This window comes from Schistocerca piceifrons, chromosome 1 (genome assembly GCF_021461385.2).
Source record: "Schistocerca piceifrons isolate TAMUIC-IGC-003096 chromosome 1, iqSchPice1.1, whole genome shotgun sequence".
Classification (NCBI taxonomy): domain Eukaryota; kingdom Metazoa; phylum Arthropoda; class Insecta; order Orthoptera; family Acrididae; genus Schistocerca; species Schistocerca piceifrons.
Window position 1 is genome coordinate 643536818 of NC_060138.1, and position 13667 is coordinate 643550484.

The following is a 13667-nucleotide window of genomic DNA, read 5'->3' on the forward strand; positions in this document are numbered from 1 at the left end:
GTTCATGTTTGTGGCCTGAAGACACAGAAAAACAAGCCAGATAAAGCTGATGATGCTAATCAACAACAGAAGCAGGACAAGCATACTGCAGTCGGACCCCTCCATTTTCCGAAATATGCAGGTGAGCGTAATCTACATGTAAACATGCTACTCTTCTCTGAAGGTGACAATCAGCGTTATGTTGGGATCAGAGACATGTACTTACAGACAACTGTCGAAACGTGAACATAGAAAGCATATTTCCTTCAGGTGTCTAAATATCTTTTCAGAAGAAAAGTATTTAAAAACGCATCTGGAGGTTTGTGAATCCAAGGAACTGGTATGTGTTGTTATGCCTACCGAAGAAAACAAGTTCTTTAATCTCAAGAATGCTCACGACCATGAATGATGCCCATTTGTTGCATACGCTGACTTCGAATGTCTCCTTGCTCCTGTCACCCACTGTGAAGGGGAACCCCATAACCTCATACACGACCTTCACGCAAAAACAAGTACTGTATGTGGTAGCATTCCAACTTGTATACTCACATGATTCAAATCTTAACCACTGTGAATCTTATGTCAGGGATAATCCTGCAGTTTGATTGCTCACTGAGGTCGACAACTTTCATGGGATGCTGATAGGCTTTAGAGCACTCATTTACAGCACTGACATCTCCAGGACAGAATTGGAGGAGGATAAAAAATTATACAATGATGCAGTTAACTATCACATTTGTGGGCTGCCATTAGACAGAAAAGCTGAAACTCCACCTGGAGATCACTGTCATCTTACTGGGAAACATCATGACGCATCTCACAATGCATGCAACTTGAAGTATAAGTTACAATGACCAATACCCGTCTTCTTTCAAAATTTGAGTGGATTAGATGCTCACTTTATAGTTGAACAGTTGGTTAATTTCGGTGTGAAGAAAGATCAGGTCAGTGTCCTGCCTGAGAGTATAGGGAAGTACATTTCTTTCTCGAAATGAATGACCCCGAAAATTATGCTCTGCTTCCCAGACTTTTTGCGTTTCATGCAGACTTCACTCCAGAAACATGTTGACACTCTACCTGAGGAGGATATGCACATCACCTGATCTGCATACCCCAATGAGGTAAAGTTTCAACTTGTGACCCGGAAAGGAGTATTCCCTTATGAGTATCTGGATAGTAAGGCAAAACTCGACTGACACGCCTGCATTTACCAGTACTCTCGCAGCCGATGACATAACTAGTGCAGATTATGAGCATTGCGTGAACGTCTGGCGGGAATTCAACATTCTCAGTTTGGATGAATATGCGAGACTATATATGGGCATCAACATGCACCTGCTTGTGGATGTTTCTGAAAATTTCGGGAATGTATGCATAGCCATGTACTCTCTGGACCTCGCCTTTTATTGTCCCGGGATGCTATATTCAAAAAACAAGGCGCATCATCGAACTTTTCATTATGCTGATATGCTTCTTTTCTTTGAGCATAGGATCCATGGGGGACTTTGCCCAGTGTGTCCATAGACACGCCAAGGCAAGTAACGCATGTATGCATCCAGGGTTCAATGCCTCCATCGATTCAAGTTACGTTCTATATTTGGATATGAGTAACTTGTACAGGCACGCCACGGTGCAGCCTCTGCCGGTTGGAAGGTTTCAATGGGTGCCTGAAAACGAATTAGAGGGATTAGGTGGAAAATAATGGGTCTGATGGCTGATTCTGATGTAGGGTATGTGGTGGAGGCAGACCCCATATACCCTGTTGGCATGCATGAAATGACAAACGACTTGAGTTATGTCCAGAGCAACACGTTCTGCGAGGAAGTACTATCCCTAAAGTGGTGACCACTGTTGGGCACTAGCAGAGGTATATAATTCATCATCGTAATCTCCGGCAGCCTCTTAGCTTGGGGTCGGAGGTAGGTAGAATCACCCGACCTATCTCCTTCAATCAGTCCCCTTGGTTGAAGGAGTATATTAAATACTGAAAAGAGGGCAGATCCGACTAGTGATTTCAAAAATGATTTTTATAAATTAATTACTAATTCCATTTTCGGTAAAATCATGCGGAATGTAAGAAATGAATGTGATATATTGATTAGGACCCAATGGGATGGGCCATGGGACATAAGAAAATGCATCACCAGACCAAATTTTAAGGGGGTCACCATATTCAATAAGAACTTTGTTGCTATGGAGCTGTCGAAGGATGCAGTAAAGTTTACGAAACGTATCTATTTGGGGATGTGCATACTGAACATCTAGAAACTACGCATGTACCGGTTCCACTATGAGTTTGCTAAATCTCATTTAGTGGATCCAAAGTTACCTGAGGGTCTCAGATACAAAATGTATGCATATCGTACAATAAATGGGGCCACCCGAGGCGGGCTAATGGGGTGCGATGTGGGGCATCACGTGTCCTCACGGTCGAAGACCACTTGTAGTGCCTGTACGATGGTTTTTGCGGTGTTCCACCGCAGCCTCCGCATATAATACGTCAAACTAATATTCGATCGCGATGTCATGAGGTGAATGTTATACTGCAGTCTAAAACCAGAATGCACTGGGCAAGGTGGCGCAGTGGTTACCACACTGGGCTCGCAAAATTTCTAAGTTCCCACCGCTAATTTACTGGAATTTTATGAATGTTTCTTCTCGAGAAACACAGTTGCAGAGAGACAATGCAGCACGAGATAGCAAAGAATCTTGAATACAATTCCGTTAGACTGTAAATGATATTCTGGAGTAAAACTGTATTAGGGAGGATATAAAACCATATTCCTTAGTGATCAGCAGTTCCACTTTGGGCTTCTAACATACGTAAATACATTTGCTACACCGCTAAAGCAAGTATACAAATTAACAACATACAGACAGCACGCTGGAACGAAGATTATTCTTCGGATCATACTTGGAAAAACAACGTTAACTTTGTCCCACAGCCATCAAAATAGTTGCAGTTGCGCTCTGCGTTCCGTATCCCTACTTACAAAACGAAAATATTCTCTTTTATAAATGAACCAAAAATTTCCGTATAAAATGACGACATGAAAATGTTTTAATCTGCGTCATATTACACACGAGTAAACCACATAGCAAACAGTGTAATTGTTGCGTTCATGTCGAACATTTATACAGAGTAATGTAGTGTCGTGCAGTCTTTTATAATGCGTGCCATTACGCGAAACAACGTTGACATATTATTACGGGGGCAGTGTGAAGATAGGAGGTTTGTGAAAACCACTCGAAGTGTTGAGAACTGTTCTATTTTGGACGGTGTGTAGAATTTAAACATTGACTTGACTGTACACAGAGCACGCATATACCAAGTACAGACGGCTTATACATACGCTGCGGTATAAACGCATTCCTATCGTAGCAGTGAAGTTCACGTTTCAAATAAGGTACATTACTTACACTCTTCCGCTAGGTTTCTGTCAAGTTTCTCGGCATGGAGTTTAGCTAAAACTACTTGGAAGGTTCACAGTCGTTGTAGGGGCTTTTTTATCTTGGCGTTTTTGCGAGATTAAGGTTCTCTCTGATTAGGGAGAGATTTGCCATTTATTTCCCAGTGCTTCGTTTCGTTAAGTACAGTTTGCTGACTCGTAATTCCTAAGTATCTATTCTTCAAGCAGGAGAAGAACATAGTAACAGATGCATAAGAGGCTGTGTTTACGAAAAGTTTTATACGCGTACTGACAAATGTACAAATTATAAAACTCTGGGACACTTATGTTACAACATCTTGGAAAACACCTACTCAGATGAGTCGCTTGGTAGATTTCACGGGGAAGCTCTAACCCGACAGATAGCATTCAGTAATTTCATCTATTTTCTCAGGAAATTCTTGGTTGAGTAATTTATAAAGAGGTATGATGTGCATCATCGAATCAAATATTCGGGTAGGCTACGTAGAGTGATAGTACCTTGCAATATCCTCTCTTGCTGAAACTTCCTTTGGCGGTTTCAACTATTCCCGTTATCTGTTGGAGGGAAAAGATTTTTTGCCGCAAACCGTGATGGAATGTTGGCAGAATTTGTTGTCTACTGACATACTACCAAAATGGCCTTACCATGAAGCGCTCGTAAATTCTACCGAGGGTTCGCAGAAGGCTGCCTGGACTATTCTGTTTGCAGACAACTGAGGATTTTCCTGTTTTCGTCATTGCGACCGTTTCGGTGCGCTTCCAGTAGTTGGGAAACTGAGGTGATCGGTTGAGACCATCAAAAATATTCCAAAGTGGATGATTTTAATAACTAATTGGCGAGCTGGCTGTGGTTTGAAGGTTTCTTTCTAGAAGCGATTTTATTATATCTGTCAAGCCTTTAGGGGCGAAGAGTAGCAATTGCTTTACTTCAAGTAATGTTGCAGTCGAACAATGTCTTCGTGTTTTTTGTACTGTACATCTGCAGGTCGCAATTGTTTCTCAAATATGTAAGTGAACGTATTCGCCCGATCGGCATTGCTCAAAACAAGACAAGATTAGCTGTAAAGTCAGTGGTGGAATTATGCCAAGACAGTAACATACACTTAGTTACTCACTTGCGGAACATAAAAGCACAGCATAATTTTATTTGTGATTAATTTCGTAATAAGATCTGGAATATTTCAAAGTATGCGCCACTGTTCTGTAACCATAAACATAACCCCATCTGTTGTAGCACAAGAAATTGTCTGCATAAATTTGCCACTTTATTTTTTGTGGATGTCATCATTTGTGTAATCAATTATTTCAAAAGTTAGACTATACTGAAAAGTAAAATGTGTGTTGACAAGCCGGCCGAAGTGGCCGTGCGGTTAAAGGCGCTGCAGTCTGGAACCGCAAGACCGCTACGGTCGCAGGTTCGAATCCTGCCTCGGACATGGATGTTTGTGATGTCCTTAGGTTAGTTAGGTTTAACTAGTTCTAAGTTCTAGGGGACTAATGACCTCAGCAGTTGAGTCCCATAGTGCTCAGAGCCATTTGAACCATTTGTGTTGACAAGGAGAAAATTATGTAAAACATTTAATGTACTTGCGCGCGAGCTACACTAATTAGGCAAAGTTTTTATTCATCACAACAAATGTGAGAGTACTAGTTTACAGCAGTTGGTTCGGAGTGGCAATGACGTGTGTTGTGTGTGCATCTGTGGGTATTCTGTAATGATCGAAGAAATGAGTACGGAAGAGTATTTATAACGTGGATTTATAGGGGGATACTACAAGAAGAGATGTGCCACTATGTAATAAATAAAGTAAAACGGCTGTAAAACAAACGAGGAAGGATATGGAAAATATTTATCTACCACTGAACAGCGATGTCACAGTGCGAGGGTTCTCTCCTACTGAAGTGATCTTCTTACTCGTTTCGGAGGGACCTTGCCTTCCATCAGACTTCTTCTGTGAAATGACTGCTATTACGTAGTAAAAGGCACTGGGAAGTTCACATCGGATTCATTTCCGATCATCAATAACTTCATACAATCAACTAATAACAAGAACAGGCTCTCCTTACGATGAGTCAAAGTCGGTTCAGTGTTATACATATATCGAGTCCCACGATCACGGAACTTCGCCATGGATAGAGCTCCATGGCATGCCGCACTGCTCTGCAGACGCTGGGACACTACCAGCTCTGACGTCACGAGCAGCCGTCCGGCGTCCTCTCCAACATAAACCACCACATCGATCCGAAAATAGTCTAATTTTCTTTTACCTATAACTTTTATTACTTAAACATAGTCTTCCGCAGTTCAATTCTCAGCCTTATGTATATTTCTGTGAACGCCAACACACACGATCTCCCAATCTCAGTTCAGCAGTAAGGGTGCATATCATCAACTCCCATTACCACCAAGCGCATTCATACTCTTACAACAGCAACAACTGAGCTAAGTGACAGTTACTTGTAAAGTTCAGTTTCTCATTAATAGTTTATATTTACATTCAGGGACTATTGAACTAAAACCATTGTAAACAACTGATTCCTTTTATCAGTTATTTTCACAACTTTATTGCTTGTCCGCAACTCGTCGTCTAGTGGTTAGCGTTGCTGCCTCTGGCTCACGGGTTCCGGGTTCGATTCCCAGCCGGGTTGGAGATTTTCTCTGCCCGGGGACTGGGTGTTTGTGTTGTCGTCATTATTTCATCATCATCATCATCATCCGTGACAGTGGCTAGATTGGACTGTGAAAACAATTAGGCTCTGTAAAAATTGGGACTTCGGACAGGCGCTGATGACCGTGCCCTACATATCAAACATCATCATGAATACCATTTGAATGTGAGTGAATGATAGTGTGAATGATGGTTGTAATTATTACGTTACTATATTATTATGCGATTCAGTGATGTAACACATCATTAGCTACTCCATGTGAACCTTCCATGCGTCACAGATGTTTTGTTTCACTCTAATTACTAACTTCCAATACGTGTATATAAAAGTGAGGAAATATCATCGCGCCAATTGAAATTTAGTTCTCGCGCGGCATCGGATAGTCAGACGCCTTCACGGTCACATTTTCAATGAATTAACATCTTACATAGTAAATCCCGACGGTCGCGTTATAAATTCGGACGCGTCTTTCATAAACTGTTCGTGAATTGCTGTAGGGACTTATACACTATGTTGAGGGCTGAGAAGCGTGTGAGCCATTCCTCATTGCAATGCTCTACGAGTGCTTCTTTCAGGACTAACTTGGGTGCTTCAGTGATAGCGAGGTAGTCGAGGGCCAGCCGGGGTTCTGCGGACGGGTTCTCCAGCTGCCTGCAGGATGGTTCCTGTTAGATGTTCCAGTGTCTGGTCTACGGCAGCTTCAGTTGAGAAGAGGTGTAGGCAATCTGAACCGTGATATCGTTGCGGAATTGTTCGATATCCCCGTGTCTCAACGCTATTTGACGCTGTAGGAGTCTACATCTACATGATTATTTCATAAGCTATGTAACGATGTGTGGCGGAGAGTACTTCCAGCACCGCCGTCATTTTCCCCACTTCGCAGTTCCATCCGCGAATGGCACGAGGTAAGAACGACTGTCGGCAAGTCACCGCATCAGCTCTAGTTCATTGATTCTCTCGTCGATGTCGTTTCGCGAGACGTATGAGGGAGGAATTTACATGATGCCCAACTTATCCAGCCACGTACGCTCCCCGTGACGTCCAACGCCTCGCATGCAGAGCCTGTCTCTGGTGTTTGTTGGGCATTTCTGTAGCGCCCTCGCACTCACTAACGAGCCACGTGATGAAGCATACCAATCTTCGTTGAATCAACCCTATTTCTTCTATTAACCCAACGTTATAAGTCTTCCGTAATGATAAAGAATTTCCACAACTGGGTCGAACAAGATTCTTCCAGTGAATCTCAGTGTGGTATCTGCTTTTCCTGCAACAAGATTCGCACGATAGTTTCAGGTTATAAAAGGTGTGGCAGCTAAGACGGGCCACCGAAGTACATCCGGACCAGTAAATTGATGGAGCGCCGAGTTTAGCTACGCTATAGGGGACAATGTGACGAACTTTCTAACGTACACAAAGCTACGCGTATAGCTGTCTAATTATGACAACTTTTTTTTATGAAACTATACATTTTCTACGGCATTGGGAAGAGTCTTTGAACAAGTCTCCAAACGACGTCATCTGTGTGGAACAAAATAACACTGTTCCACTGTCATGAGAGATGGTTCCACAAAGGTTTGCCCCACCACATGCAAAAAAGCGACTACATACGCACAATACTGCACGTTGAATTTCGTCCATACTTTTCACAACACGTTACACGCCTTCGGGAGCCATCGGTGTTTCCTTGAAAACCACTTGTTTTAATTTTTCCCACAGATAAATGTTCAGAGGTGTTGAAGTCTACTGTTGGTCTAAGCTACTTAATGTTTCGCGAATGACTCATCCAACGATCTCAAATTATACTGTTAAGAACATCCGTGTACATTAAGCACAATGGGCATAACATCCGCCATGTTGATACCATATGCAATGCCTTATGCCCAGTGGGATGTCTACCAATAACTACGGCACCTGTGATTGTTTGATTCCCATTAATAAAATAGGGACCAATTATGTGATTCTTGAAAAGATAGCACCACGCGTTGTCAGACCAAGGTCGTTATTTATTCATTTCTCTCAGCCAGCGTGGACTTTCAGTTGATCACGTGTGCTCAATGTCAAGATTGATTTATCCATCGTTTGTAAATGATTGTTCAGATTTACACAAAATTTCGCATAGAAACGGTGCATCGCTTTACAGTTTTCGTAGACACCATTCGGAAAACTGTAACCGAATTTCAAATTTGAATTTCATTGCCAGGAAACTGTTGATGGCGCGAAAAGTGGAAGGGATGAAATGCTTTGGAATGAAATATTCGCAGAATATTACCAGACCAAACAGTTATTTTCTGTTTTCTAAGAAGTGAGAGAAGTATGAGGTGACGATCTAACGGGAGTTGGGTAGTTGATGTTGCTAAAGAAGAAGGAGCAACATGAAGCTTACAGCTAAAGATAGCGATGCACGGGGCCTTCTGAAAAAGGCCTTCGTCTAGCAGTGGATGACGAATGAGTGATGAAGATACTAGCTATTATGCTTCAAGATAAATAAAGTTTCTACAGTCTTAATAACAAAAGGTCTGTACTGAAGTTCTGTCACGATTGTCGATGCGAAACACAATGTATAAACTATACAAACACTTATACAAGTTCGTAAGCTTCCACTGTTGACGTCATTTTAAATAAAATGTTTCTGGTATTGGGCCACGTCATTATAAGCCACTAAAGCAACTAAATTGCCGACGTTCTGACCGATTTGTTGCGGCTTTCTTCAGGGCGGATAACTGCCCTGAATAGGACCTCAGCAAATCTGTCGAAACGTCGACAGTTTAGTTGCTTTATTAATTTATAATAATGCAGCCCAGTATCCAAATTATTTTATACAACCTCTGTTACTGTATCAAGTATGGTTTATTACTTTACTTTGTAATAGTAATTGTATGAGCATTTTTATTTTCTAGGAAGTAAATTTCTCCTACTCTACGGAAACAACAACCAGCAGACAGCATTCAAAACACAGATACTAACGAAGTTACTAGAAACACACACTATCATATGGACTTTTCAACTGTAGTAAATAACTAAGACGTTTTCTCCAAATTTCTTTAAACTAAGCTACGAATCAAAGGTCTGTACGCTTTGTAGCACGCATAATGCAGGTAGAAAGCAAAATATTTTTCGTAATTCAAAACAGTCTCTTGTGGTGCTGCAAATACTTACAGCAGAGCTGTACGTTACAGAGTAACAGTGTTTGCTGAATGCGTGAAAACATACATTAGGAACAGTGAAATATTTTGTTTCCTGTGTGCCCAGTTTGGAGGCCCTTGTGTATAGCTAACAGAGAACGAGGGAGAGCATTTAATTTACAAATGGCACTTCCCATCATCACAGATGATGAATGAGCATTCGAAGTGATTAGCTATCACAGGATCACCGTTCGCATGCTGGATAAGGCTCCCTCCGATGTTGCCCGTTTTGATGCTGTTATTAAAATTATTAGCCTTCGGCTAACATACTTCTATTGTTCTGACTCAAACTAAGAGATGGTCGATGCAGTGGAGAAATTTTTTATGTTATCAGCGTTTGTTTAGGGAAACAAGTTTTTCGACAACACTTCGAAGTGTTAGCTTTGCTAGATATAGTGTTGCAGTAACATAGCTACACAAAGAAGTTCTACTCACCGGAAAACCGTTTTTTCCAGGTGGACCAATGGCTCCCTGAAAAAGAAAATGGAATGTTTTGAGTTATATTGAATTTCATTTGTGAGTTAAGATTCATAGAATTCATATATTTATTTGTGCATCACAAAATTCACTAGGATTATTTAGAAGCGAATAAAACATCCATTAGATTTTAATCGAGCAAAGGGACAAGAAATTGTTTCACTATAGTGAACTGTCTGCAAGCCGGGAATGACTTACCATTATACCTAGTAATCATAGATTTTCAGAGCGCTCAGTTTCAGTGATATCACTACGCACTAACAGTTAGTGACACACAAAGCAATGACTACATCTACGTTAGTATGCTGAAGAAATGGACATTAGTGCTATTGTTTCCGTGGAATTCATCAGAATAACGAGGATAACGGTGAAGTCAGAATGGGAAGAGGAACCATACAAGGCGATGTTCTGCAGGACGTGTCCATAACCTTACACTGGCAAAACGAGAAGGCATACGTGTAATGCACCATGTTTTAAGCAACTGTGACCTGCTGATGACTTTATTCTGTTTGCCGTCGGTATAGATAAATGAATGTAAGACTCTGGCAGAGGAGGTCTGAAAATAAATTGTAACATGATTAAAATAATATACAACTAACATATAGAATAATAACACAATACAAATCACCATTGCAATCAAGAGCTTGGTTGCGGGTTTCTGTGTTTAAAATTGAAAATAATAACTAACTTGACAATAACAAAACTAAACAGAAGAGTTCGTCCACAAGACTCAGAGCGCTGTAAACAACGGCGTCCACACTAATGGCATGTTCTCCAGCGATGACATAATACATCAGTAAAGTAAATATTTCGTAGCCCAACAACTGTCTGACGTCAGCAATACAGACTGAAAATTATATACTGTTGTTGTTGCTGTGGTCTTCAGTCCTGAGACTGGTTTGATGCAGCTCTCCATGCTACCCTATCAGGTGCAAGCTTCTTCATCTCCCAGTAATTACTGCAACCTACATCCTTCTGAATCTGCTTAGTGTATTCATCTCTTGGTCTCCCTCTACGATTTTTACCCTCCACGTTGCCCTCCAATGCTAAATTTGTGATCCCTTGACGCCTCAGAACATGTCCTACTAACCGGTCCCTTCTTTTTGTCAAGTTGTGCCACATACTCTTCTTCTCCCCAATTCTATTCAATACCTCCTCATTAGTTATGTGATCTACCCATCTAATCTTCAGCATTCTTCTGTAGCACCACATTTCGAAAGCTTCTATTCTCTTATTGTCCAAACTATTTATTGTCCATGTTTCACTTCCATACATGGCTACACTCCTAATACTTTCAAAAACGACTTCCTGACACTCAAATCTATACTCGATGTTAACAAATTTCTCTTCTTCAGAAACGCTTTCCTTGCCATTGCCAGACTACGTTTTATATCTTCTCTACTTCGAACATCATCAGTTATTTTGCTCCCCAAATAGCAAAACTCCTTTACTACTTTAAGTGTTTCATTTCCTAATCTAATTCCCTCAGCATCACCCGACTTAATTCGACTACATTCCATTATCCTCGTTTTGCTTTTGTTGATGTTCATCTTATATCCTCCATTCAAGACACTGTCCATTCCGTTCAACTGCTCTTCCAAGTCCTTTGCTTTCTCTGATAGAATTACAATGTCATCGGCGAACCTCAAAGTTTTTATTTCTTCTCCATGGATTTTAATACCTACTCCGAATATTTCTTTTGTTTCCTTTACTGCTTGCTCAATATACAGATTGAATAACATTGGGGAGAGGCTACAACCCTGTCTCACTCCCTTCCCAACCACTGCTTTCCTTTCATGCTCCTCGACTCTTATAACTGCCATCTGGTTTCTGTACAAATTGTAAATAACCGCCGGCCGCGGTGGTCTAGCGGTTCTAGGCGCTCAGTCCGGAGCCGCGCGACTGCTGCGGTCGCAGATTCGAATCCTGCCTCGGGCATGGATGTGTGTGATGTTCTTAGGTTAGTTAGGTTTAAGTAGTTCTAAGTTCTAGGGGACTGATGACCATAGATGTTAAGTCCCATAGTGCTCAGAGCCATTTGAACCATTTTGTAAATAGCCTTTCGTTCCCTGTATTTTACCCCTGCCACCTTTAGAATTTGAAAGAGAATATTCCAGTCAACATTGTCAAAAGCTTTCTCTAAGTCTACAAATGCTAGAAACGTAGGTTTGCCTTTCCTTAATCTTTCTTCTAAGGTAAGTCGTAAGGTCAGTATTGCCTCACGTGTTCCAATATTTCTACGGAATCCAAACTGATCTTCCCCGAGGTCGGCTTGTACCTGTTTTTCCATTCGTCTGTAAAGAAGTCGCGTTAGTATTTTGCAGCTGTAACTTATTAAACTGATAGTTCGGTAATTTTCACATCTGTCTACGCCTGCTTTCTTTGGGATTGGAATTATTATATTCCTCTTGAAGTCTGAGGGTATTTCGCCTGTCTCGTACATCTTGCTCACCAGATGGTAGACTTTTGTCAGGACTGGCCCTCCCAAGGCCATCAGTAGTTCTAATGGAATGTTGTCTACTCCTGGGGCCTTGTTTTGACTCAGGTCTTTCAGTGCTCTGTCAAACTCTTCACGCAGTATCGTTCCTCCCATTTCATCTTCATCTACATCCTCTTCCATTTCCATAATATTGTCCTCAAGTACATCGCCCTTGTATAGACCCTCTATATACTCCTTCCACCTTTCTTCTTTCCCTTCTTTGCTTACAACTGGGTTTCCATCTGAACTCTTGATATTCATACAAGTGGTTCTCTTTTCTCCAGAGGTCTCTTTAATTTTCCTGTAGGCAGTATCTATCTTATCCCTAGTGAGATAAGCCTCTACATCCTTACATTTGTCCGCTAGCCATCCCTGCTTAGACATTTTGCACTTCCTGTCGATCTCATTTTTGAGACGTCTGTATTCCTTTTTGCCTGCTTCATTTACTGCATTTTTATATTTTCTCCTTTTATCAATTAAGTTCAATATTTCTTCTGTTACCCAAGGAGTTTTACTAGCCCTCGTCTTTTTACCTACTTGATCCTCTGCTGCCTTCACTACTTCATCCCTCAGAGCTACCCATTCTTCTTCTACTGTACTTCTTTCCCCCATTCTTGTCAATTGTTCCCTTATACTCTCCCTGAAACTCTGTACAACCTCTGGTTCTTTCAGTTTATCCAGGTCCCATCTCCTTAAATTCCCACCTTTTTGCAGTTTCTTCAGTTTTAATCTACAGTTCATAACCAATAGATTGTGGTCAGAGTCCACATCTGCCCCTCGAAATGTCTTGAAATTTAAAACCTGGTTCCTGAATCTCTGTCTTACCATTGTATAATCTACCTGATACCTTCTAGTATCTCCAGGATTCTTCCATGTATACAACCTTCTTTCATGATTCTTGAACCAAGTGTTAGATATGATTAAGTTATGCTCTATGCAAAACTCTACTAGGCGGCTTCCTCTTTCATTTCTTAGCCCCAATCCATATTCAACTACTATGTTTCCTTCTCTCCCTTTCCCTACTCTCAAATTCCAGTCACCCATGACTATTAAATTATATACTACACACCCAAAAGTATCTAAATGACCTGAATTACGTTTCGCCTGATGCGAATGCAGCCCACATAACGGAGCTGTCTTGCAGGTCCTCTAGTCTCTTTGCAGTACAGTCGTTTGACTATACAAAGTCGATACCACAAGACATCACGAGAGAACACTGTTCTTTACGGTGTAAATCAACATCACGGTATTATAAATACTAGGAAATGCATCATTAGAGATGAGACAGTCTTTAATTTTTTAACCCAATTTCGTTGCGGTAAGTGACATTTCAAAATCACTACCACACTCTTTAAAATTTGATTTAACTAATTCCATCACTTAAGTCACTCCAGAAGCTTTAGGCAAAATTAAATATTATTACGAACAAGATATTTTGAGACAATAACT

General features: G+C 41.0%; 1 protein-coding gene across 1 annotated transcript in view; it reads right to left on the bottom strand.

Moving 5' to 3' along the window:
- Positions 1 to 13667, bottom strand: part of LOC124760357 (collagen alpha chain CG42342-like) — a 641799-nt gene that overhangs the window by 601103 nt on the left and 27029 nt on the right. The window contains exon 3 of the mRNA XM_047249099.1: positions 9698 to 9733. Within this exon, the coding sequence (XP_047105055.1) occupies positions 9698 to 9733 (36 nt within the window). The remainder of the gene's footprint in view (positions 1 to 9697; positions 9734 to 13667) is intronic.